Source organism: Capra hircus, chromosome 29, assembly GCF_001704415.2.
Source record: "Capra hircus breed San Clemente chromosome 29, ASM170441v1, whole genome shotgun sequence".
Classification (NCBI taxonomy): Eukaryota; Metazoa; Chordata; class Mammalia; order Artiodactyla; family Bovidae; genus Capra; species Capra hircus.
The window spans coordinates 42,709,627-42,732,799 of NC_030836.1; the positions used below are offsets into that span (position 1 = coordinate 42,709,627).

The 23,173-nt window shown below is 61.9% G+C and overlaps 1 protein-coding gene across 1 annotated transcript in view; it reads right to left on the bottom strand.

The window, feature by feature from the left end:
* The window catches only part of MACROD1 (MACRO domain containing 1), a 194,768-nt gene continuing 171,624 nt past the window's right edge, over positions 30-23,173 (bottom strand). The window contains exons 4-11 of the mRNA XM_018042913.1: positions 14,840-14,869; positions 2,005-2,121; positions 1,207-1,328; positions 1,079-1,109; positions 896-969; positions 438-519; positions 319-347; positions 30-165 (exon numbers count right to left, since the gene is read on the bottom strand). Coding sequence (XP_017898402.1) covers positions 343-347; positions 438-519; positions 896-969; positions 1,079-1,109; positions 1,207-1,328; positions 2,005-2,121; positions 14,840-14,869 — 461 coding nt within the window. The 3' untranslated portion in view covers positions 30-165; positions 319-342. The remainder of the gene's footprint in view (positions 166-318; positions 348-437; positions 520-895; positions 970-1,078; positions 1,110-1,206; positions 1,329-2,004; positions 2,122-14,839; positions 14,870-23,173) is intronic.

Consider the following 23,173-nt stretch of genomic DNA (forward strand, 5'->3'; position numbering starts at 1 on the left):
CCTCACCCCCAGCAGAGCTGGGACAGTCGGAGCTGCAGCAGTAGTCTTTATTAGGCTCCTGACGGGGCGGGGGGTGTAGGGAAAGAATAGGGTGGCCCCGCCAGGCCCCACTGCAGGCTTTGGAGACTTAGAGCTGGGAGCGTGGTCCGGCAGGCCCAGGGGAGTCTGCAGGCAAAGACGAGAGGTCAGAGCAGTGGCCCATGGGCTGCCCCGGCCTCCCAGGCTGCCTCCCTGGCTTCCTTCCCTGCGTGGGGGTGAGCGGGTGTTAGTGGGCATGAGGTTAGTGGGCAGCCACACAAAGGGCCAGGCCCTGCTTACCAGTCCTGGTCAGGGTGGGCAGCATCACGCTGGAAGGCAGAGGACAGTGAGAGCCTGTCCTGGGTGGACGGGGCGGGACAGGGGCTGGCGGGGGCGCGGTGGGGGCAGGAGGCACCTACCGACCGGGAAGTAGTGGGGGAGGCGTTCTCGGTAGATGTTCTCGTCCTTCTCCAGGAACACGCAGATGATCAGCCGGTCCACCTGCATCAGGACCTGCTGAGCCTGGGCGGAAGCGATTGGCTCCCCGGCTCCTGGGCCCTAACTACCACCCTCGCCGCTGTGGGGTTTCCCCTGCCCTGTCCTTGGGGCACACTTCAATCTGGGTTTAGAGCTCGGACTACAGAAGGGGCTCGTGGTGTGATGTGCACCCCGCTATCCCCTTCTCGAAGCGCCTTGTGCCCTGGCCGTAGAGGAGGAAAACAGGCCCGGAGTAAAAGAGAACGCAGAGAGCAAGCACGAGGCTAGAGCCCCGAGTGCCCAGCGCTCTGCACACTCCTTGGAGATGACGGGTGGTGCTGGTCACATGCGCCCCGCCGCCCACCTCCGTCCGCTCCCTTCGGCCGGACCCAGGCCTCACCTTGTCCTTGTGCTGCTCCAGCCACTCGCGCAAAGCGGTCAGCACTACCTCGGCCGCCGCCTCGTTGGGGTAGCCTGCAGACCAGACCGCGGGCCCCAGTGAGTCTCGAGCTCCGCCCCTCGCCGCTCTGCCCCGCCCACTCCGGCCCGCGCACCGCCCATCTGCGCCCTTCCTCTCACTCACCGAACACTCCAGTGGAGATGCAGGGGAACGCCTAGGAATGAGGGGTAGTGAGAAGGGACTGGGGACAGCGTCACTCTTCGCTCCGCCTCCCGCCAGGCCGCCCCCTACCCCGCCCCGCCGCCCCTCACCGCCGAGCGGAGCCGGTGCTCCAGCAGCAGGTCGAGGCTGCTCAGGTAGCAGCTGCGGAGCTCGGCAGCCTGGCTGGCGCTCGGCTCTCCGTGGGCGATGGGTCCCACCGTGTGGATGACATCTGTGGGAGGGGGTGAGGTCAGACCGGCCGGAGCTCCCGGCGGTCTTCGGCTTTCCCTCCTGCCGGCCTGGGCCCTGGTGGTGGTTTAGTCGCTAAGTCGTGTCCGACTCTGTGACCCCATGGACTGTAGCCCGCCAGGCTCCTCTGTGCATGGGATTCTCCAGGCAAGAAGACTGGGGTGGGTTGCCATTTCCTTCTCCAGGGGATCTTCCCAACCCAGGGATCGAACCCAGATCTCCCGCATTGCCGGCGCATTCTTTACCAGCTAAGCCACCAGGGAAGCCCCTGGGCCCTGGAGGAGACAGGAAACAAGCACCCTCCTGCCCAAATTCTGATCTTCCCCGGGTAGGGACCCCACCCATAATTCACACCTGCACAGACAGGCCAGCCTACGCAGGCCCCCACCCCACATCTGTCTGGACCAGGCTGAAACAATGGCCGTTGTTGCCTCCTTAGCTATTCCCCTCACTCGGTCCTTGCCGCGCCCAGCCTCTGCGCATGCCCTCCGCACACCTGCTTCCTGGGATCTGAGAGGAGGGGCCAGGTCCTGGCACTTAAGTGCCCCCGGAGGAGGCCTCCAGCAGTTCTGTCGGGGGTGCACCCCTAATCCCGAATTACAGTAATTACGCAAGGCGCCCCGTCTGCACCCCACGGGGTGGGGGTGTCGGGGACTCACACTTGGCCGGCAGCCGATAGCCACAGGTGATCTTGGCCTTGCCGGTCTCGCAGTTCTGCAGGGTCCGGCACTCGTCGGTGAGCAGGGGTCCGGCGGCTCGGTGGATGCAGCCGTCCACTGCAGGGAACCGGGCAGTGAGTGGTGGGGCTCCCAGCCACCCGCTGAGTCCGTTTTACAGAGAAGGCCGAGGCCCACGGAGGGAAGACTCCAATCCCTGGGCTGTGCCGGGACTCACCCGGCCCCGAGCCTTTCTCCCGCGGCCTCCAGACGGTCCCTCACCCCTCCACCCTCTTCCCGCACCCCCAGTCCCACTCTTGTTTCACAGCTGGGAAAACCGAGGCGTAGACGGGGGCCAGAGCGGGCCGCGGCGGGAGCCGGCGCAGACCCGCCGGCAGGGGTCGCGACCCGTCCACCCTGCTCTTTCCTGGGCGCGCGGCAGGGGCGCAGGCGGGGCTGGGGTCTCCCGGGTCAGAGGCGGCGCCGGGACTCGGGGGGCGGGTCCGAGCGACACGATCCGCAGCCAGAGCCGGACAAGGGGGAAAATCCGCCCTCCCGGCCGCGGGGCCCGCTGCCAGTCGCCACCTTCGCGGGAGGAGCCTGGGATCCGAACGCCGACCTCCGAAGGCGAGGCCCTCTCGGACCCGCTTTACAAACTCTTGGTGGTGGTTTAGTCGCTAAGTCATGACTGACTCTTGCTACCCCATGGACTGTGGCCCGCCAGGCTCCTCTGTCCATGGGATTCTCTAGGTAAGAAGGCTGGGAAATGAAAGTCGCTCAGTCGTGTCTGACTCTTTGCGACCGCAGGACTGCACAGCTGAGCCACAGGGGAAGTCCAGGAATACTGGGGTGGGTAGCCTATTCCTTCTCCAGGGGATCTTCCCGACCCAGGAATCCAACCGGGGTCTCCTGCATTGCAGGTGGGTTCTTTACCAACTGAGCTATCAGGGAAGACTACTGGAGTGGGTTGCCATTTACAAACTCTTAAGACGGTGGCTCAGAGGGTAAGGCATCTGCCCGCAATGCGGGAGGCCTGGGTTCGATCCCTGGGTTGGGAAGATCTCCTGGCGAAGGAAATGGCAACCCACTCCGGTACTCTTGCCTGGAAAATCCCATGGACGGAGGAGCCTGGTAGCCACCGTCCATAGGGTCGCAAAGAGTCGGACACGACTGAGCGACTTCACTCACTCAGTCACTCAAGACTCACTTTACAGACGCGGACACTGAAGCCACCTAGATTGAGGCTGATCCCATGGGGGCCTTCCAGCTAGGTCTTCCAGCTCCTTCCTGCACCGCGCGGGAGGGTGGTCCAGGCCGCGCAGGTGTCTCCGGGCGTGCACCCAAGCTCGTTAACAAGTCGCCTCGTTAGTGCATCCGGCTTAATTGGGGCCGGGCCTGGGCTTGTTTATCCGAGGGCGGCTCTAGGGCCTCACCAGCGACCCTGGGGACCCGGATCCAGATAAACAAGTCGTCGTGGGCGCGGCGGGAGGCGTGGAAGAGACGGTTCTTCTCCCTGACCTCCCCCCGCATTGGCTGCAGGGCCTTGGCAAGCCCTTTCCCCTTTCCCAGAGCGCACCCTGCCTCATCAGAAATACTGGGGCAGTGACCACTCCCCGCCCCCATTCCCCAGGAGAGTATCACGCACCTCCGGCAGGTCTCCAGCTCCAGCTGCACCTAGGCCTGTGCCAGGGGCTTCTTGGACACTGAGCTCAATGCTCTGCAGCAGGAAGTACTACCATTTCCCCATTTCACAGACCTCAAACTGAAGGCCTAGTTGCTTCATTACAGCCCCACCCTCAAAATCTGCACTCAGGACCAGGGCCGCAGCTGAACCAGGCCCGTGGCTTCTGTTTTCTTTTGTGCCTGTGAGGCCAATTAAGCCTAATTCTGAGACTTCACCCAGAGATGGTACCAGGTGATTTCCCAAGCATCCTAGGAGCTGGGGTGGGGGCGAGGGGTAGAGGAACTGGGGGATCCCCGGGAGGGAATCTGGGACTGGGTCCCCTGCCACCCCCTCTCATGGGCAGGGCTGAGGGCAGCTGCAGCCCATGGGAGGGAGCAGAGGGTGGGTGGTGTGGCACAGTGGGCGTACATCGTCTACTTGTGGTGTGTCTGTTCTGGGGGCGGGGGGTACCACAGAGCCACCCAGTGCCATGCGCAACAGCGGGGGCTGTGGAGCTGGGCAACCTGGGTTCAAACTCTGCCAGTCACAGATGTGTGATCCAGGGCAGTTAACCTCTCTGGACCTCAACTGCCCCATCCGTAAAATGGATAATATGACTACCCACTTCATAGGAATATTGGCAGGATTAAATTAATTCCTGTAATGTGCTTAAGCCAGTGCCTGGCATGAGTGAAGGCGACTTGAGTATTGGCTGTTACTAGGACACTGAGGCTGTATGGGCCTGTACCCGACCCGTGTACACCGGGAGTGCGGTGGGAGGCGGCGTCCAGGGCATATGGGGTGAGCACGGGAACTCCCGGCCCTGGCACAGTGGTCTCATCCACTTGGCAGCAAGTTGCCTGCCATCTCCCAGTGCTGTCCACCCTGCTGGTGACCTTGGCCCGCAGTGGGGGGCCGTGCGGAAGTGGAGCTCAGCGAGATCTGTTTCAGGGACTTAATGTTTCCTGCAGAAGTGGACAGGCCTGCAGCCAGGCCTTTGGTGCTGACCTGGGGGCATGAGGTGGGAGGAGGCGGGAGGAACTGGCGCCGACAGAGCCCTTGGACTGGAGTCCCTCCACCCCCCGCAGCATCCAGAACAGGGCTGGGCCATATGACTCCCATGACAGCGCCCAGCGAGGCGTTCACCCAGAGCAGAGGTGAGGGTCAGGCTCGAGGTTCCCCCCTTGCCCACCATCCCCCCAAGCCAGAGCCAGCCTGGCCCCCTTCTGTCCCCCTTCCCCAACCACAGGGCAGGGCTGTGGCTCTCCCGTCCCTGAGGAGGCCCCCAGCCCCACTGGCCTTAGCTACAGGGCAAAGGACTGCCCCTTCTCACGCCTCCCACCATGACCTGCCCCTCCCCTGGCTCCGACCCCCAGGCCCTGCCCCAGCTATTAGGTAGGGCTAAGCTGAGCCCTGGAGACCGGAAGCAGGAGGCTTCTGGGGGTCCCATCCCTTCCTCCCCCCTCCCCACCTGACTATCATTGGCTGTTATTAGGACAGTGGGGCAGCTGGGCCTTGGGCCTGCCTGGTAGGGGGGTGTCCCCAGTTCATACCAATTGACCCTCAGAACCCTTCCTGGCGCCCTCAGCCACATTCCCCCAAACCTCCTACTTGACCCCGCCCTACTTCAAGACAGCAGAAACCCTGGGGTCTCTGCTGCAGAGCCTGAGCCCACATGGGCGATAAGGCCTCCCTTGGGGGCCTCTCCACCAGTCTGGGCGGAGCCCTTCCCCTGCGAGGAGACGGCCCTGAGGCCCGCGCCGCCTCCCTCCGCAGCCTCCTCCTCACTCCTCCTGTTTAAGCGCCCAGATTTTTATTGCTGTTCTTCTTCAGTCACTAAGTCGTGTCTGACTCTTTCATGACCCCATGGACTACGGCCCTCCAGGCTCCTCTGTCCCTGGGAATTTCCAGGCAAGAAGACTGGAGTGGTTGGCATCTCCTCTTCCAGGGGATCTTCCCGACCCAGGGATCAGACCTGCATCTCCTGCACTGACAGGCAGACTCTTTACTACGGAGCCGCCAGGGAAGCCCCAGCTCCCAGACACGGCTCCTTAATTTCAGCCTCTTAGTGAGCAAGGCGCTGAGCCGTATACATCCACCGTCACATTTGATCCTCACAGCCTGGCTGTGCTATTGCTTTTCTTGCTTTAGCAAAGAATACACAGAGGCGCAGAGAGGGTGAGAGACTTGCCCAAGGTCACACAGCTGGGCAGCTCTACTTCCTCGAGAGCCACAGCAGGACCCGTCCCCACTGTTCCTACTCTGAGCTGCCCTTCCACGCTGGCTGGCTGCTGTGTGCCCTCCTCACTCAAACACTTCAGGAAGGCGTCCTGCCTGCAGCTACTGTCTCCACCAGCCCCCAGCAGCCTGGCTCCTGGCCCCTCCCCACCTCTGCCCATCCCTCTCCCAACAGAGGGGCTGCTCAGAGGACCTCTGGTTGCTGGGCGGTCTGGGGGCTCTCCCCTTGCAGACCGTTCAGCTGCACCCACAGGCTGACCGCTGGCTGTCTGCATCCAGCCCAGCAGGGAGGCTTAGGAGACCTGCTCTCTTCATCCTCCTGCCTCCCTGATCCCTTCTGCCTCCTTCCCCATCTCCTCAGACGCTGCTGTCCGCAGACCTCGTCTGTCTCTTTTCTGTTCCAGCCCTGACTCTCCACCCAGGTCCAGGTACGTCCCCCAGAGAAGGCCTGCCACCCTGCCTGGAAGCCCACCCCAGCCTCCTGCCATTGTTGCGGCCTCCACAGCCCTGTTCTCAGCCTTCAGGAGCATCAGCTCAGACTCAGGGCCTTCCTAGCAAGGCCGGGGCCGGCAGGGCATCCAAAGAGGGCAGGGGCTGGAGCCGGGCCTCGGTGGAGCCAGCGGTGGCGAAGCAGGCAGGCTCCCGTGGGGGCCATTTGCCAAGGCGCTTAGGATATGTTGGCTGCTATTTAGGGTGCTGTAATATTCATGAAGGGAAGATTAGATATTTAAATTTATTCAGCAATAAATGCATCTCAGTGGGGGAGCATTCCTCATTCTAAACAAACAAGCAAGCAGGGGCTAATTAATTATTTACAGGAACACAAGGAGGGCTGTGGCCTGGGGGAGAGGAGGGCAGCTGTGCCCTGAGAGAGGACAGGGGACCCTGGCTAGCCCTGGGCCTGCCCCTCCGTTTCCCCTCTCTTCTCCACCCGCCTCCACGTCCTGTGGGTCTGGCCCCCTGCTCGCCTCTTTCTGGCATTTCTCTTTCCAGAAACCTTGCCCACAAGCTTGTTGGCAGCTTTGGGCCAGTCACTTAACCTCTCCGAGCCTCAGAAAATTTGGGGGGAGGTCTGAGGTTTGTGGCGAGGTGGCCAGAGGAGGGGAGGCTCAGGGCCAGGATGATTTAGTGACGCGTCTGAGGTCTCAGTTACAGGATAGCAGATGCTCCGAGCGCTGCCCTGGCCCCCACCTCTCTCCAGCAGGGACGAGGCTCACAGGGGCGGAGCTGCTCTCAGCAGCTGTGGGTGGTGAGGTCTTGTCTGGGCAGCCCTCCGCCCTGCCCTGCCCTGCCCAGGGCTCCTGTGGGCCCCCCGTGCCTTCCCAGGTGCCGAGTGCCAGAGCCTCTGAGATGAGCTCACTGGGGCTGTGTGGCTCAGGAGCAGACCCGGCTCCGGGAGACCCAAGGCCTCCTCCCCCAGCTCTCCCACCCCGCTGCCGGTCATTTCACCTCTTTGCTCAGCTTCGCCTGTACAAGGCAACAGCACCTCCCACTGCGTTTGGGCTGAGGGTTCCGTGCGAGACGGTACCAAAGTGTTATCACCTGTCGTCCCATTTTACAGACGAGGAGACCGAGGCACAGGACTCCATAGGCAAAAGATGCCTCTGTCCCAAATGCTCTTGGGGCCCCTTCGCCCAAGGGACAGGACACACTGCTAGTGGAGATGTCTCCCAGAAAGCCCTGGCAGGGAGAGGGCTGCAGAGGCAGAGGAGTGAGCTTGAGGCCTGAGGGGCCAGGGGAGGGGTGTACCTCTCAAGCCCCGGAAGGCACCTGGGGCTGGGCCCTCTCCATCACTTCCCATTTAGACGGCTCACCCTGTAGATCCTGCCCACTCTGACCACGCAGGTGTAGCCCATCCCAGCCCCTGCACAAACGCCCACCGCCTGGGCTGAAAGGAGCCAGAAGCCTGAGTCTCTGCACCCCAGGCCCCTGACCTGCAGAGTGCAGGCCCAGCCATAAGTTCTGGCCAAGTGACTCAGCCTGCGGCCTCGGGCCCCCTTCTCTCCAGTCCTCCCTACTCTCTTCCTCTCTGGCCTCCGTTTTCCTCGCAGGTTGAGACTTGGGAGCCTCGACCTCACGTGATCCCCATTGCCAAAACTGCCTCGGCTTCTGCCCACACCCTCCCAGTCACTCATTCACTCAACAGACGTGTCCCAGCCCCAGCTTGGGCTCAGCCCACTGTCGGGGGAAGCAGAGCCCACCCTCGCCAGGCCTCACCCTCGAGATGCCAAGGTGGGTGGGTACCCCCGGGAGAAGACGGATGGACGACAGCTCGGAGATGTGATCTGAAATTCATTATGGGGTGAGATCAGCTCCTTAAATGGGGATTTGAAAACATTAGGGCTTCATTATGTACACAACAGCAGCACCTCATTCATCATGCAAAAATCACTCCCGTTATTAAAAATCCCCGTGGCAGCTGCAGGCAGGGGCTTGGCAGCATCTTGCCCACGGGGTGGGGCGGGGCACTGGCTCCACCATTCTCTCTGCCCCTCAGGGAGGGTGGGCCGAGGGATGGGGGTGGGGAATGCAGTTCAGCTCAAGCGACCTGGTGCCTCAGTTTTCTCATCTGCAAAATGGAGATGCTAAGGGTACGCATGTCCCAGGATGCTGTGACGGGTACGTGAGAGCCTGCGGGGAGAGCTCAGCCAGGCCCAGCATCCACGCAGGGAGCGCTGATAGCACCTCAGTCCTGCTCCTCAACTGGGGCCTGTACTTGAGGAGACCGTGGCCCCCTCCTGCTCACGAAACCTCTCGTGGCTCCCACGAGTCCATGAAATAAAATCATCAACGCCGAGCAGCGCTGGGGCTCCCTCTAGCCTCCACCTTAGATGACAGCCGGCCTCTGCTTGCTGCAACCTCCCACCTCTGGTGCATTGGACAGAAGGAGGTGGGCCCACCACGCCAGGTGCAAAGGAGGCGAAGCTCTCACATCACCACCCCCGTGAAACAGCTGAAGGAAAGACTCCAGAGCGGCAAGGGAGCCGGGAGGAGGAGGCTTTCAGGTTGGTTTCAGGTTGGGAAGGTGCCTCCAAGGAGGTGGCATCTGAGCAGAGCTCTGGGTGATAGGCTTTGGGGGGAGGGCGGAGGAGGAGGGGTCCAAGCAGAGGGCTCAGCAGGGTGACAGGGAGAGAGGTGGGAGGGGTGAGCTGTGCCCCCGAGAGCCACTGCAGTGGGAAGGTTCCAGCAAGGGAGGGGTGTGGTCAAGATGGCCTCTGCTGTGCCTGCGGCCAGGAATGCCCTTCCCTTCGCCCAGCAGAGCCCCCTGCCCCAGACAGCTTCTGGTTACACCTGCCGAGTTCACCCATCGGCCCTGGCCTGGCACAGAGCCATGCTCAAGCATGGCTGGGACCTGGTGGTGGCCCACTGGCTAAGACTCCAAGCTCCAAGTGCAGGGGGCCCAGGTTCAGTCCCTGGTCAGGGAACTAGAGGCCACATGCTACAGCAAAAAACGGAAGGTCCCCTGTACCGCAACTAAGACCCAGTGCAGCTGAGTAAATAAACAATTATAAAAAAAGAAAAGACTGGCTGGTCGGACCCCGCCCAGCCTGGCCTGGAGAGGGTCTGCCCGCTGTGCCAGGCCCCAGCCAGTCGGAGCAGAGCAGGGAGCAATCACGGATTAGCAGTGCGGGGTGATGGGAGATAGGGCCAGGCCCGGGGTGCGCGGGATGGCAAGCGAAGCCAGGCAGAAGCTGAGGCCTGAATCCTGAGAGGCCTTGTTAATCCTCCCGGGCATGCCAGTCTACAGACAAAGGAAGGCGAGCGAGTGAGCAGGCGCGAAGGAGAGATGGCACGTGCCAGGGGGGAGAGATGGAGAGGAAACTAGAGCGAGACGTCAAGAGACAGACCGAGGGGGACCGAGAGGGACTCAGAGACAGAAGGACGGTAGCAGGTGCCCGCGTGGAGGAAAGGGTGGGCCCTGGTGCTGGGTTCTGCCTGTGCCACGACAGCTGGGCTGAGGGCACATGCCCCCGGGCATCAGCAGGCCTGCACTGGGCACCTGCTTTTTGCTGGGAGGCGGAGAGACAGACACTTGTGCTCACCCCTGAGTGCGGGGGGTCTGATGGGGGGCTGCTGCTGCTGCTAAGTCGCTTCAGTCGTATCCGACTTTGTGTGACCCCATAGATGGCAGCCCACCAGGCTCCCCCGTCCCTGGGATTCTCCAGGCAAGAACACTGGAGTGGGTTGCCATTTCCTTCTCCAGTGCATGAAAGTGAAAAGTGAAAGGGAAGTGACTGAGAGTTGGACACGACTCAGTGACTTCACTGATGGGGGGCAGTTGATACTTAATTACACAAACGCGAGTCGGATTTCCAAGAGGGACAGGGTCTGCCGTTTCCCAGTGCTGGCAGGCCCCTTGGTGGACAGAGAGACAGAGCAGTGAGTGAGGAGTGTGTGTGTGTGTGTGTGTGTGTGTGTGTGTCTCTGTGTGTGTTGGGGGACTGCTTGTTGGAGGGGCTGTCCTGACATGGAGATAACTAGGCGGGAAGGTGTGGTGGGAGGGCAGAGGAGCCTCCGAGCCTGGGAACAGCATGTGCAAAGGCCCTGTGCCTGGAGAGGGCTATGCCAGGAGCCAAGCCATGCTGGCTTCTCCCTGGTGTGAGATGCCTGAGGCCCAGCAGTGCAAGGGACACGGACACGGACTTGCGGGCTGGGCCCGGGAGCAGGGCTGTGCAGAGCCATCAGGCGGGAGGGCAGGGTGGCTGCGCCCTCACATGCCTGCCAGTGCTGGGGCGCTGGCTGACCTCTGGAAGTAAGGGCCCTTGGCAGGGGCTGTGTGTGTGGACGAAGCTCCAACCCGCCCTGCGCCCATCCTTGGGCCGGCCCTCGGGGCCCCAGCCAGGCGGACACAGAGATGGTGCTGCAAGTGGAGGAAGGCGGCCCTGAATTAATCTGTCACTAAAGCTTGGCCGTGGCAGGCGCAGTCATGATTTAGATGAATAATTGAAACGCTCCGATACATTTATTATCCCTTTAGTGCGAAAGTGGCAGAGAAAGACGAGGGGTAATTGAAAAAGAGCGCACAAATCTCCAAGAGAAAGCCGGCTCCTTATCGCCGAGTAAACATTTCAGTCCTAATAAACAGGAGAGACACGCGTCAGGGCCCTGTCGATTCCCGTCCTGATTTAGGGCCCGCCTCCCTTCTTACCATACAATAGCAGAGTGGTTGTTTTTTTTAAAATTTTTATCGAGCCAGTAAAAGGCTGTCCAGGAAGGAGGCGGGAGCAGGAGTGGGCCAGGCAGCCCCCACTGCAGACGCTGGGTCCTCTGCCTGGTGGGCCCCTCCGTCCCTCTGTACCTGATGAACTCCTATGCAGCCTTGGGGCCCAAGTCAAATGCCCTCTCTCTGTTGGAAGACTTCTACCAAAGTGAGCCTCTTTGAGGGCAGAGTCAAGTCCCGAGTCGGAGGGTCTGACACAGGTGTCCTCCCCTGCCTGCCCCTACTATCAGAAAGAGCACCGGGAGCTGTGGGGGGTAGGGGCCCTTCGCTGTGTTGTCAGAACCACTGACCTTGGCCTCAGGGCCTGGTGGGGGCCCAACCTCAGGGTGAGGCAGGCCCAGGGGCTCAAGCAGCCCCTGGGAGTTCCCACTGAGGTTTGAGGTGCCAGCCAACCCCCTCCCCAACAGGCTTGCTGTAAACACTGCGGGTTCACTGCACCAAAGCCCTGCGGCCGGTCCTGGCCCCGCTTTAGGTGCCCCTTTTCTGAGCTGATGGCTGCCGGATGTGGACCCCGGGGTGGGGCTATTGGTCCCCAGTTCCTAGGTGCACCTGCACACAGGGGCGCAACTAACCACCCCAGAAAGGCTGATCCAGGGGCCTGGAATCCCCTGAACTCTGTTCCTGGGGAGAGTATGTTTTCCTGGGGGAAGGAATAACACAAACACCCGCAGGTTGAAAGGGGAGCCAGGCTCCGGGAGCTGGCGCAAGGGGAGGTCAGCAAGGGGGGCTGGGGGTGGGGGACCAGTGCTTGTTAAACGCATGGGTGGTGGGTGGACAGCTAAAGGGGTGGTGACGGGAGGGTGCGGAGCGGCCTGAACCCTTTCAGGGCTGGACCCGGGAGAAGAGGGCACCAGGGGAGACCAGGGTCCGGGCAGTCAGATGGGGGCCCCTAGGCCCAGGCTGCCCCTGCCTGTGCCCTCCCTTCTGGCAGGTTGGGGGTTAAGGCTGGATGGATGGACCAGGGGCAAGGGAGGGCACAGGTGGCAGATGTGAGCTCAGAGGACATCCTGGGGGTCTGGGGCCCGTGTCCATTTCCGCCCCAGGCGGGCGCCAGGCCCCCCCCAGCCCCCACCTCGCCTCCCCCCAACCCCAGTCCGGTCCCCGCCACCTCCGTCTTGTCCCAATCCCATCAGCAGAGTGGCAGCCCAGCGAGCCCTGGCGGCGGCTCCATAAATCTTGGCCGGCGTTAAAAGGCTGGACTCCGGGCCCACTTCCTCCCGGGTCCTGGCCCACCCCATCCATCTCTGCGTCAGTCAGGCTGTGCTGGGGCCGGCTCCAGCCTCCCCTCGCCCTCAGTGCGGCAGGAAAGCGAGCACAGGGGACCCCACCGGGCCCCGCTGCTCATTCTGGCCCGGGCAGCTGCCCTTTGGCCTCCCAGAGCGAGGCCCCCAGGCCACCTGTGAGCCACTCTCCCCGCTCTGCAGGAAGCCGCAGTGGCTCCCACTGTCCTCGTGGACAGGGGTCAGGCAAGCCCTCTGGATGACCCGGAAGGCCACCCCTGACTGTCTACGGTTCGTTCGTTCACTCATCAGTCATGCATTGAGCACTGACTGTATGCGCCAGACCACTTCTAAGTGGAGCGAGCCTCCTGCAGCTACTGCTCTCAATGGGGAAACAGACAACAAACGAACGGGACAAGTAAGTGACGCGCCACTGCAGGAGAGAGGCGGTCGGAGGGAAATAAAGACTAGAGCGGCGTGAGGGGCCCAGGGAGTGTCAGGCGGGGCAGGGGTCAGGGCAGCAGCTACAATTCTGAGGTCAGAGCGGCCCTCAAGAGCAGAGGGCCTGCGAGGAAACACTCCCAGGCGGTGAAGGGAACGGCCGTGACTGTCTGCGGAGAGCATCTGGGGCAGCGGCAAGAGCCAGTGCAAAGGCCTGTGGTCCACGTGGGCTGGCTGCGTTCCAGGAGCTCCAGGGAGGCGGTGTGGCTGGCATGGAGTGCAGAGGGCCAGGCAGTGTGGTGGGGAGTCTGATGCGTGGCTGGAGGCCTTGTGGGCCGTGGGAGGAAGTGAGGCGAGAGCCTCGGAAGAGTTCTGAGCAGAAGAGGGCTGATGACCTGACTTAGGTCCCACAGCTTCTGTAATCCTTTGTCTTCCTACGTGTATGTGTGTGCTAAGTCGCTGCAGTTTTGTCTGACTCTTTGTGACCTCGTGGACCATAGCCTGCCAGGCTCCTCTGTCCATGGGATTCTCCAGGCAAGAACACTGGAGTGGAATGGCATGCTCTCCTCCAGGGCATCTTCCCAACCCAGGGATCGAACCTGCATCGCTGGCGGGTTCTTTATCACTAGCGCCACCTGGGAAGCTTGTCCTCCTAATGGAACGGCTAAAACTCCAGCTCCTCACATGGTCTCCAAGGCCCCTGTGTCCTCTCCCGGTCCCCCTTGCCTTGTCTGGGCTCTAACCATTCCCATCTTGAGTCTCCCTCACTCCAGGCTACGCCCGTGCTGTTCCCTCAGCCCAGCACACCCTTCCCACTGCGCATCACCGCTCACTATTTCCTGCCCATCCCCCTGGTCCCCACGCCCGGACAGGTGTGCCTCATTGAGCCCGCCGCCCACATGGTACAGACCACCCTGCCAAGTGAAGCCCCCTCATCCTGTGAGGCCTCCAGTGTAGTGGTGACCTCCTGCAGGACGGCTGGAGGAGAAGCGGGGGAGGGAGGTAAAACATCTCCAACCACAAACAGACCCCCACCCCCGCCCCGCATCCCCATCCTGCGTCCTGGCCACTCACCGACAGCTCTTAACGCTGCTCTTATTTATTCCTGACCTTCTATGCCCCTTTTATTTTTTCCCCCTTTTAAAACCTGGCCTGGACCCTGCCACTGCCGCCGTAAACACAGCCCCTGGGATTTATCCGACGGCGCATTAACCCCTGGCCCCTGGCTCACTAATCATTGGGCCGCCAGCAGACAGTAGGCAGGCCAGCCCGAAAAGGGCCGAGGGGCTGGGGCCGAGGGGCTGGCATGGCCGGCCTGGGCCAGGCTGGCTAGGCACTAGGGGTACAGGGACTGTCCCCCCGGCCCTCCCCACCGGCACCGGTTGACCTGGCCCTGCGTCCCTGGAGGCTGGGCCCGCTCTGACCTCAACACCCTGCCCACCTGGCCCTGCTGCACCCTGGGTCATGGTGGGTCTCAGAACAGTGCACACACCCGCCTTCTCGTGGGCTTAACGGGTGCTGGGGTTCTCCCTGGCTTGATAAGATCGTGTCCTGACACACAGCTGCCCTGCGAGGCTGCAGGGCAGAGTGGAGACACTCATTTTGCTCTCACAGGTGGGCAAACTTGCCCAGGGCATGTGGATCAGGGGGCAGGGCTGGGGTTTTCCCACCACACAGGTGCTACAACCCCACGACCCAGGCCCAGTCCCTCTGAAACCTCAGGGGGCCTTCCAGTCCCAGTTACAGACCAGGCGGCCTCTGTTCAGGGGGCAGGGACCTACCCTAGTCACCCAGCCATGCCGGAGCCAGGCCTGTGGTTCAGGTGTCCGGCTTCACCTACAGATACTGGAGGCCAGGCGAGGCTGATGGCGTGGGGGACAGTAAAGAAGGGCGGAGTGGAGAGATGGGAGGGGTGCCTGGTGGGGACGAGGGGGCAGCCTTGGGAAGGCACGGCAGCCAGCTGGGCTCGGAAGGTGGGTGAAGGGGCTGGGAGGAGAGAGGTGGACCCCCACCCACCCAGCCCTGTACCCCAGCCCGCAGGAAGGGTCTACTCACCGCCGCCACCTCCGAGCAGGGAGCTGTTGGCTGCAAGAGACAGAGAGACAAAGGTGTCAGTGGGGAGAGGCTGAGGGGACAGGCGGCTATGTGGAGGGGTGACCAGGGGCTGCCAGCTGAGCCTGAGTGCCAGCCCAGGTCCCGGGCATGGGCTCTCTGAAGCAGAGGCAGATAACCGGGGGGCTCAGGAGGCTGGGGCTTCCTCTCCCGCTGAGGCTCCTGATGGGCCTGGAGTTTGTAGGGTGGCCGGGGAGTCGGGGGGCACCAGGGTCCGGAAGCAGCTGCGTGCAGGGCCTGGCGTGACAGGCAACCCTTGGCCACACGCATCCTTCCTTCCCCAGAGGTGCCCAGGGCTCGCCTACCAGCGCAGTGCAGAGGGGTGGGGCTCACAGGCTGCAAGGGGCCACAGACCTGTGGTCACAGGGACGCAGCCGGGGGAAGGGCTGCCCGGGGCATGAGCGTGTGGGGTGAGAGCCTTGAACCAGGGTGGGGAGCCTCTCGGACCAGAGCGCCCACCCGTGAGTTCTGGGCCCCACCCTGGCTCAGTGCAGGAAGGGCCAGGGCCCTGGGACTGGAACCAGCCGGAAGAGATGGGTGACTTGAGCCACCGCGCTCTGTGACTCGGTTTCCCTGTATGTGAAACGGGAGAACAGGCCACCTTATAGGCTCGGCGTGAAGGTCAAGGAAGAAACAGGGCTCTCCCTGCTCTGCCAGCCCCCTTCCTCGACCAGAGCTGGACTGAGGGCCGCCCTGGCCGTCTCACCCTGCCTGGCTGGCTGCCCACTCCGGCCTCCCCACGGAGCAGAGTGAAGCTGGCAGCCTCCTGGCTGGAATGTCAGGGCCTCGAAGATCTGAGCCCCTCCCAGCCCGGGCCCCAGCGTCTGACTGCACAGCTGCTTGGGTGTGAACCACCGTGCTCAGGGCTCGTCAGGGCGAACCCAGGCGATTCGGGGCGGGTGCGTCCTGCACGCCCAGGTGCTGCCGGCGGGGGCCGTGGACCTCCTGTGCCTCGGCCCCCCAGCCCCCGGAGTCCTTGGCTGTGACACTGCTCCGGCCTACTGGCCTTCCTTCCCCAGTCTTGTTGCAGCCCCTCTGGAGGGGGACTCACGGAACAGGGCTCAGGCCAGGAGTGGGGCCATTTCCAGGCCAGCCAGGCCACAGGCCCCTGGGTGGAGGCTGCTAAGTGGTGCTGGGTGGCTCTGAGTGGCTGGTCTCCCAGAGCTGACAGCTCTTCGCTTGGGGAATAATTAATTCCACAGCCCGAAAACCCAGGGCTGCAAGTTGCTACGTTACTTGCAAGATTAATACAAGCAGCTAATTAAGATGGAGAGGCGAGGAGCGGCTGGGTGCTCCCAGAGCAGGGGTGGGGGGCCGCCGGAAAAAGGGGGGGCGGTGCAGGCGGGCAGAGCAGGCGGGCGAGGCAGCCGGAGTCGGAGATGGACCCCGGCCCGCGGGGGCGGGGCTCACCAAGGCTGGGGCTGTGGGCTTTGCCCCGGGAGCGCAGGTGGCCAGTGGCCGAGCGAGGGCTCTTTGCCAGTTAGACTGGTCCCAGGTACTATCACAGCAAAGCCACAGGTGCTGTGCGATCGCTCCCATTTCACAGACAAGAAAAGCAAAGCCCAGAGGTTGAGCTGCACAATAGCAGGATTGGAACTGGGTCTGTCTGATGTCAAAGCCACAGAGCAGGTGGGCCTCAAAGTCCAGAGGGAGGGTCCCCCCAGCCAGCCCTGCCAGGACCAGAGCCTGCCTCCTCCACTTACTGGCAGAGCACACAGTAGGCCCCTGGGATGCAGTCTGGACCCGCCCCCACCCCAGCAGGTTGGCCGCAGAGATGAAGGTTTGGATGTCTGGACCGGTCTGCCCCGGAGCCTGAGGGGGAGGCCGAGGCATCTCAGGTGGGCGCGGGTCCAGCCCCCCCACCCCCGATCCCTCAGGGCAGTCCTGGCGGCTGCCGGAAGCTGCCCTCCATGGCCCTTCCCCGCCTCCCCCCATCACCTCTCTCTCTTAATTAACACCGGCCGCAAATGAGCTGGCTTATGCTTGTGGAGGGCTGGATGCCAAATGGATTGGCAATGAGCCGCAAAGGGGTGGGCGGGGAGGGGTCACTGACCTGCGTTTCCGAAGGCCCCTTCAGAAAGAGATGCCATCATTCACCTGCCCTGAGCCCGAAATCCCACCGCATGTGGCTGGGGTGAATTGGCCTGATGGCCACCAGGCCGGGGACACCCAGGGGCTGAGGCGGAGCTGGGGGAAGGGGCACGGTAGCCAGGTGGCGTCACCTGCCACAGGAGGGAGAGCACAGGTGCAGCTCAGCACTGAGGGCTCAGACTCAAGCTGCACGGAGGACGCGGCCCCAGTTCAGCAAGGCACCCCAGGAGGCTACTCCGCAGAGTCCCCATCCCCCAGCCCACTGTGCCCCGCAGCCCCGTTGGCGTTGGCGGGGGGGACTCGGGGAGGGGCAGTAACTCAGGGATCTAAACCCTGCCCCTGCCCTCTCTCCCCCGGGCCCCTCTCCCCAGGGGCCTGGATGTCCGGTCATACAGTGTCCAAGGCACTTAGAGCTGGGGGGATGACCTGGAGGCTTGGGTGGGACATGGGGAATGGGGGAGCAGGGCCAAAGGTACCACAGGCGGTCCCCTGGGTGTGCTGCCCAGCCTCCCACCCAAAGCGGGGCAGTTCCAGGCCTTCCTGCTGCCTGGCCAAGGCTGGCCCGCCCGCCTCACCTGGACGCTGGGCTGGAGTCTCCAGCGCCTCCCCTTTCTGCTGCACCACTGCCCCCATGCTCCGCTCAGTTTGGTTTGAGGCTCTAAATCAAAGCTGGTCATTAGCCCACTTTTCTGATGAGGAAACTGAGGCTCTTGGCGTGCCAGGCTGGATCGGGGGAAAGGGCCTTAAGCCAGGATGGCTGGTTGTCAGCGCCCGTTTTATTAACCCCTGAACGCTCCCTCTGTTTGAAAGGGTCTTCCTGCTGAGCCGGGAGGTGGGCGAGGGAGGTGAGCACAGCGCTGGCTTTCCGGCCCAAGCCAGAGTCTACGGCCCAGCCATGCCCAGAGGGCCGGAACCTGCCCAGCTAAGCAGGGCCACTGAGCTTGCGAGTGGCTGAGTGAGGGAGTAGGGCCCAGGCCTGGCCCTGAGCTTTGTCGGGGGGCCTGAAGTTTCTTCAGTCTTTGGGGGCGTGGGGGCGTGTGCTCCTTGGCCAGAGTGTGTGAGGTGCCTGGCCCAGCGCCTGGCATCTGAGTCTGCCTGTTGGCACCCCTCTGCGGGGTGAGGTGGTCCAGCCCGGCCGCGGCCCCACGCTCAGCTGGACACAATTAACTGGCTCCGAGCCTCAGTGCTGAGCCTGTGACCTTGGGGTGGAAATGAGGTCCACCCCGGTCATTGCCAAATCCTCTGTCCCCTGACAGCCGCCCGGGTGTGCCAGGGTGTGCTGGGGTGCCTTGCTCCTGCCTGCCGCCCTTCCCTGCCCCCACTCTGCTGCTCAAAAATGCAGTCCCCTAACCCCACTCCCCCTGCCCGCCCTGGGCCATCTGGGGGGCGGCCCCTCCCTCAACCCCCAGGGCCTGCTGTCCTGTGTGGGCAGAGCCGCTCCCCAGTTTGTGCCCAGTTCAGGGGCTGGCATGTGGCCACTGCCTGGTGAAAGGGAGAGGAGGGCCGGACACGAAGGGCTTGGTCACCGTTACCGCGGGGGACTCTGCGGTGCTCCCCTCCCCGTCACTCTCTGCACAGAACATTTTAATTGGGTGCCAGCTGTGTGCCAGGGGCCACCGAGGGTGCCCAAGTTGGGCGGGGAGGAGTGTGTAAACATCCCAGTGAGGGAGGAAGAAGGGGCGGGGAGGGGGTGGTGTGCTTCACAGGGGAGGCGGCAGCACACCCTGGAGGGAAGGAGGGCACGCAGGGAGGTGAGCCTGGGCATCTCCTGGTCCGATGGGCAGCTGCAGGGGGCCTGTGCTGGGGAAGGGGAGGGTGGGCTTTGCCTGGCTCTCCACAGGCCCAGGGAGGATCAAAGGGGCCAGAAGGTGGTGGAACAGGGCAGCAGCAGGACAGGGATGGGGGGAGGGGGAAGGTGGGGAGGGAGGAGGGGGACGGGGAAGGGGGAGGGTGGGGACGGGAGGGGGGGGAAGATGGGAGAGGGGAGGCAGAGCGGGGAGGGGAGAGTGGGGAAGGGAAGGTGGGGGAGGGCAGGGGGAGGGGCCCAAGGACACCTCCCCCTCTTCTGGTTGTTCCCCACCACTGCCCTTGCTACCCACCCCCTCCTGCCCTGTGAGGGAGCACCTCAGCAGAGAAAAGTAGCCCCCACTTTGAGAGCTCAGGAGAGGAGCAGTAGGCATGTGCCTGGGACTCATAATTCTTTTAGGGACCCTGAAAAGGTAATTTCCCTTAAAATGAGAAGAAAAGGGACTTCCCTGGTGGGCCAGTGGCTAAGAGTCTGTGTTCCCAGTGCAGGGACCCCAGGTTCGTCAGGGTAGTGAGACCCCCTGTGCATGAACAAAGCCCGTGCCCTGCAACTGCTGAGCCCTCAGGCTCTGGAGCAACGAGAGCGCTATGTGCCAGAACGAAGACCCAGTGCAGCCAGAAAAAAAGAATCAGAAGGAAGAAGTGAGCCTTTAGGTTGAAGAAAATGTTATATATAACGTTATATACATAGGAAATATATACTATCAAATGTTAATAAAATTGTGTTTATGCCAACAAAGTCATACAATCAACTTTTAATATTTTTATAGCGGAAGAGCCCCCAGTGGCAGAGGGCCTGGGCCCGGGGCCAGGTAAAATCTGTACTCACATGGGCTCATTTGATCCTGACCCTCTGTGGAGGATACAATTACTAACCCATTTTACAGATGAGCAAGCTGGGCCACGGAGAAGGATCTTCTCACTATGCAAACCTGAACAACTCCTGGGTAAAGGTACCACAGCTTCCTGGGTAAAGGTCCAAAAGATCCCTTTTGCTCTCAGGACAAAAAACTGGCTGCTCCCACACCCCACCCCAGGCCCATGACACCTTACCTTTCTCCTCTCTGCCCCCTTCAAACATTCCCCATTTCCTCCAGCCCCAGGACCTTCGCAGAGGCTGTTCCCTCTGCCTGGAGGAGACCCTCCCCAAGAGCCAGGAGAGCACCCAGCTCCCCGGGTCTGGAGCTGGTCTCTGGCTGCACCCTCCCCACCCTCCCGTGGGCCATGAATCACTGCCTCCAGCATCCTCACCTCCCAGGTAAGCGTCTGCCTCCCCACCCTCGCTCCGTGTGTCTGATCCACAGTTTGTCCCAGCGCTGAGCGCACAGACTAGTACACAGCAGGCGCCCACTAACAATTTGCTGAACCAATCTGACCGTGACCTGACAGTCACTCAGCCAGGCTGCATGGGGTCCCGCTCTCATCCATGGGGCCCTGCAGAAGAGCCCACCCGGGGGGCCCTAGCAGGCAGGACGGGGGAGGGGGCCGTGCAAGCGGCAGGGCTGGTTCAAGGGCAGAGGCAGGAGGCCGTGTAGGAGCTGCCCAGCCGAGGGAGGAGGGGCACTGTGGGGGGCTGGGCCGCCACAGAGGAGACTCGGTGACCCAAGGAAAGCGCTGAGCAGGTTACTGGGCCAGGGAGAAGCCGGGTGAGCGGGCACAGCGGTGACTTTGTAGCCAGCGCAGCCCCTCTGGGTGTTTCCCAGAGGCTGTGACTGCCATGTGCCCTCGTCCTGGCCTCCAGGGCCGGCTCAGGGAGAGGCCTGCTCCCCGAAATCACCCAGCCTCTCTGCCTGGCCTGCTTTGCTCCACCCTCCTCATAAGGCCAGGTCTCAGCTATCTATCGCTTGACAAAGTCACATGCAGCCCGGACACGTGCCAGGCTCTGAGACCCAGACGGCTGGCACAGAGCTCATCACCTAACAGTCGAGAAACAGCAAAATAAACTCAAATGAGAATTACCATTAGCATCATTGCCCGAAGTTGCGAAGAGGGTAGAGAAGGGAGGAGAGAGTGGCAGACAGCTGTGGAGGGGCTCATCTAGGAGGAATCGAGGACCTGCTGAAAAGGGGGCCATTTGTGAAGAGCATGGGCCCGGCAGAGGCTGGTCTGTGCAAAGGCCCTGAGGCAGAGGCCTGCCTGGAAGGTTGGAGGCAAGCCAGGAGGCCGCTGTGGCTGAAGCAGAGTGAGTTAAGGGAGAGTAGGGGAGAAGGTCAGAGGGCCCGGGGGCTACCTCGCTTTCCAGGTGACCCCCTCCCAGATCCTCTCCTTGGTTCTCTCCCAAAACAACCCTGTCCATCCTGTGGTACCTGCCCCGCCTCCCCCTGCCCGAGCCCCACCGCTCAGCCGTGCCCCGGACTCTAGCACAGTGTCTGGTACCTGTGAGGTGACAACTGACTGCCTGCCTGGCCCCCGACAGTGGAATGGTGGCCCCAGCCTCGTGGGGAGGAAGGGTTAGGTGGTCTGGGGATTCTGTTCCCAGGAAATCAACACCATTGCCTCCCCGCAGGGCTGCGGTGGGCAACCTGTTTAAAACACGTTTTAGATTAGAAACGCCCCACAGATGGAATAAAATGTGAAATGTGCTGAATTTTTGAAGATAGAACAAGAGGCTTCAAAGGCATCTCAAGCTGTGCGAGCAGTTGCTGTGCTTGACAAGCTCCCTCCCCCAGGCCAAGGTCACGGTCCTGTGACTGGGGCTGCCTGGTGGAAAGTGAGAGGCTTACTGGACATTCCCCAGGCTTGAGGGGCCCCTCCTGGGGGACACGAGGCTCACACTTCTCAGCACCAGGCTTTCATACGGACTTCTGCTGATCATCTTAATAGGCATGTACGTGTGTATACACACCCCTTCCCGCCCTGTTTACAGATGGGGAAACCGAGGCCCAGAGAGGCAAAGTCCAAACCCATAATCCACTTTGGGGGAGGCAACATCCTTGCGCTTTGCAAGGCCCGGTCCTGTAACCCCCAGCCGTGATATTGGGCCAATTGTTCCACTCCCTGGGGAGTTTCCTCCTGTGTTGGGGGGTAGAGAGGTCAGTTAAGTGAAGGTCTCTGGGGCATGGATGATAAGGTTTCAAAAGCCTGTAAAACCGTCACAGTATCACAGAGCTTCGTGGTGACACTGGGTGCAGGAGTGAGGTCCCCGCTCTCCCCAGTCAGCCAGGAGGAAGGAGGAGACCTTAATAATAACAAGGTCCCTGGTGGTCCAGTGGTTAAGAATCTGCCTGCCAATGCAGAGAACACTGGTTCCATCCCTGGTCCTGGTAGATCCCACGTGCCTTGGGGCAACTAAGCTCTCGTGCCTAGAACCATTGCTCTACAACAAGAGAAGCCATCGCAGTGAGAAGCCCTCACACCGCAACTGCAGAGCACCCCCGATCACCGCAAGGAGAGAAAGTCCGCACACTGCAACTGCAGAGCACCCCCGATCACCACAACGAGAGAAAGCCCGAGTGCAGCAACTGCAGAGCACCCCCGATCACTGCAACGAGAGAAAGCCCGAGTGCAGCAATGAAGACCCAGCGCCGCCAAGAAGGAACAAATAGATACAATTTAAAATAACAACAGTAATGATCACAGCAGCTTCTGCTCATCAAGGCTTGTTCACCAGCCTCCTAGGGAGAGGTGTGGGGACTGGCTGGATGCACAGCTCCATTTTACAGACTGGGAGACTGAGGCTCAGGTAAGTGTCTGGTCTGAGGCCACTCACTGAGGGTGGTGGAGATAGAATTCCAATCCCATTGCTCTGACTCTGGAGCCTGGCCCTCTCAGGATGCTGCTCAGCCAGATTCGGCTTGCTTGCCTCCAGGATCAAGCCTCTCACTCCCTGTTCTCTGAACAGAGCCCTGAGATTCCCTAAATCTGTTGGGAATTTTCAGCTGTGCTGGGTCTTCATTGCTGTGTGAGCTTTTCTCTCATTGGAGAGAGCAGCTGGGCCCCACTTCTGAAATCTCCCCCTCAGCTTCCTCCTTCCCACTGGCCCTGGGCCAGGCTCTCATTCCTCTGCTATCTCGAACCTCAGATGGGCCTCCACGTTCACCCATGCCCAGCCCAAATCTGCAGGCCGCTCCCTGGTCTACCCCGGGCACCCCAGCCCCATGCCTTTCCCTACGAAAGCCACCCCGTCAGCCACTGAGGCTCAGAGCAGGTGACCTGGCTGCGGTTCCTGCTGTGGTTCTAGGCCCCTCCTCATCCCCTCCTGCCTGGGCTCTGCCCCTGAAAACCTAGCGTCCCAGCCAGGGGCCCCCAAGCCAGATCCCAAGCCCTTGGACCCCACCCACCCTCAACACCCACTCTCCTATCTACCCAGACACCTTCCACTTATTGGCATTTTGTGTTGCAAGAAATTCGTGTTCATTGCCCCCAATTGGATAATATACC